The sequence below is a fragment of the Engraulis encrasicolus genome, chromosome 7 (assembly GCF_034702125.1).
Source record: "Engraulis encrasicolus isolate BLACKSEA-1 chromosome 7, IST_EnEncr_1.0, whole genome shotgun sequence".
Taxonomy (NCBI): domain Eukaryota; kingdom Metazoa; phylum Chordata; class Actinopteri; order Clupeiformes; family Engraulidae; genus Engraulis; species Engraulis encrasicolus.
Genome location: NC_085863.1, coordinates 29,834,607 through 29,837,106, shown reverse-complemented (window position 1 = coordinate 29,837,106; position 2,500 = coordinate 29,834,607). Strand labels below are relative to the sequence as shown.

General features: G+C 40.8%; 1 protein-coding gene across 6 annotated transcripts in view; it reads right to left on the bottom strand.

Moving 5' to 3' along the window:
* Window positions 1–957: 957 nt before the first annotated feature.
* The window catches only part of LOC134452701 (transcription factor COE1-A), a 307,435-nt gene continuing 305,892 nt past the window's right edge, over window positions 958–2,500 (bottom strand). For all 6 annotated transcript variants that reach the window (XM_063203218.1, XM_063203215.1, XM_063203219.1 and 3 more), the window contains one exon: window positions 958–2,162. In XM_063203218.1, coding sequence (XP_063059288.1) covers window positions 2,131–2,162 — 32 coding nt within the window. In that variant the 3' untranslated portion in view covers window positions 958–2,130. The remainder of the gene's footprint in view (window positions 2,163–2,500) is intronic.

Here is a 2,500-nt window from a genome sequence, read left to right as displayed (position 1 = left end):
GAAACTAAGAAATCTTAAGATAAGGAAATATTGCATTTACGTATCTATATATTTATATTTATTTTCAATAAAAAAGAATAATAAAAACATGGCAACAGATATTTTCTAAAAAAACAAAAAAAACCAAAAAACATGTTGCCTCCTTCATTGACATTGCATCACAGATGGCAGCTATGTAGGTAGCCCAGAAAAGGCTTCGGATGACGTGGGATTTCAGACTCACTTCCCATGGCTACAGTTGATCACTGTGTGTGTGTGTGTGTGTGTGTGTGTGTGTGTGTGTGTGTGTGTGTGTGTGTGTGTGTGTGTGTGTGTGTGTGTGTGTGTGTGTGTGTGTGTGTGTGTGTGTGTGTGTGTGCGTGTGTGCACGCACGTCTGTGTGTGTACTTCTGTGTGTGGCTGAGGGACTCTGTCTCTCAGTAGAGTAGAAAGTTCTCTGTCAGCTTTCAGTGGCTAAACTACATTCTCTTGGCAAACTAACTAAAGAAAGGATACGATGAACATGGTAGAGAAATATATATATGTATGTGTTAAAAACAGACAGTACAAACATGATCACTGGGACAGTCCACTGGACAGGTGAGGCACTGCTGAATAGAGCAGAACAGGAGAGGATGTATGATCTACACAAAGCCGCCATTTTTGGGGGACTGTACTGTACGTGGGGGAGGGGGTGGGGGTGGGTACGTTTGGCTACAGATAAAAGAGAAAAACAAATAAACAAACGAACATGTGGTTGTGGTCAGTGTCTGTTTCTCACCAGTAATGGCATTCAATTATTTGTTTCCCAACAATTAGCAAAACTCAGACTTGGCAGCTAGCATGATCAGAGAGCTTCTAAAACCTGACAGCGATATTTTGTTTGAAGCTGTTGGCAAAACTAGACACAATGCCTCCCCCCTGTTCATGACAGGGAATTTCTTGCTGGGCTCTGATGTGTGTGTGTGAAACCGTCTGACAATTATGATCAAAATGCATATGTTATCTCTGATACATATATATATAAATTTATATATTTTTTCCCCCACAGCTGCACCATATGCAGTCAGAACAGAACGAATCTCTATCTGCTGCGCAGCTGTTACCCCTGGAAACGGAGTCATGTGGAACTTTGGGGTTTTGTGATGCATAGTTAACAAGTCAGTGTCCATTAACAGCATAGTTTAAACTCAGTCTGCCTCGTCTGGGAGTCATGGAGTGGAGTTAACATGGAGGACCACAGAGTTTTTGATCTAGTTACGTTGCAATTGTATCATGAGAGTGTGGCGTTTTTGTTGTTGTTGCTGTTTGTTTGTTCGTGTCTGTAAACATTCGTTTAGGGCCTTAACTGCTACTTTTACTTTGCAGAAGCAGCGCATTTTTGTTTTCCTTCACAAATGTTTTTGTTGTTGTTGTTGTTGTTCCTTCACTAATCGTAAAAAGTCATAAATAGAAACTATTGTAACATAGTGTCCATTGTGTATAGTACATTTCATACATGGGCATTACATAGTTTTTTGCACAAAAAAAACATAACTAAATAATAAAACAAAAACACACAATGATGATAGCAAATTATGAGCACATCTTTCAAAATAAACAAAGCTCTTGTATTTTTTTTTGTTCTTTTTTTGTTCGTTTTTATCTATTGTTCATGTGGGCGCTGGGCATTAAATATCAAGGCTTGGCCTCGCCTTCCCCTTAAAAAGTGTCTACAAGGTGTTTACAAACATTTTCACATCAAAAGAGGTTGTTGCAATGGTTCTTCATGTACACCTTCTCCATGTATCTTCTCACCATTCTTCAATTCTTCATTTTTTTCTTAAACATTTCCTTCTGTTTTCATTTTCTTTTCTTTTTGTTGTTTGTTTTTTTTCTTCAAACGAGAATTCCTTGTTAAAAAGGGCCTGAGATAAAGAGTTTATTCTTGTGTTCTTTCCTTCAGAGAGGGACTGCAGATGCAGTCCGTTATTCCGGAGTCTTCTGTACACACGGGGGAAGAGGGGAGGAGAGGAGGGAGGTGGACGGTGGTCCATGGGGTGAGGAGAGAAGGAGGTGGAGGTGGAGAGGAGAAGGAGTTCTCGCAGTTGACGTCATGACGACACGTCGTCCTCCAGGCTTGCACGCGCTCAATCACCAATCACACATCCACTACATGGGGGGAACGATCATTCCAGGAATCACTGTTGAGAGGAGAGAGAGAGAGAGAGAGAGAGAGAGAGAGAGAGAGAGAGAGAGAGAGAGAGAGAGAGAGAGAGAGAGAGAGAGAGAGATGAGAGAAAAAAGATGTAAAGAAAGTGAAAGGGAGGGAGGGGGAAAGGAGGAGGAGAAAAGCGATAGAGAGAGAGAGAGAAAAACAAAAACAAAGAGAGAGAATAAGATTATTAGGCAGAGCATTAGCCACAGCAAACTTCAGCTCATATTTTCCTCACATCGTAACTCTTTAAACGCTGCAATCTGTTCTCACATCTGCCTAACAAACCGGGGCCCTGATGACTGAAATATGTTTTGGAATAAGTAA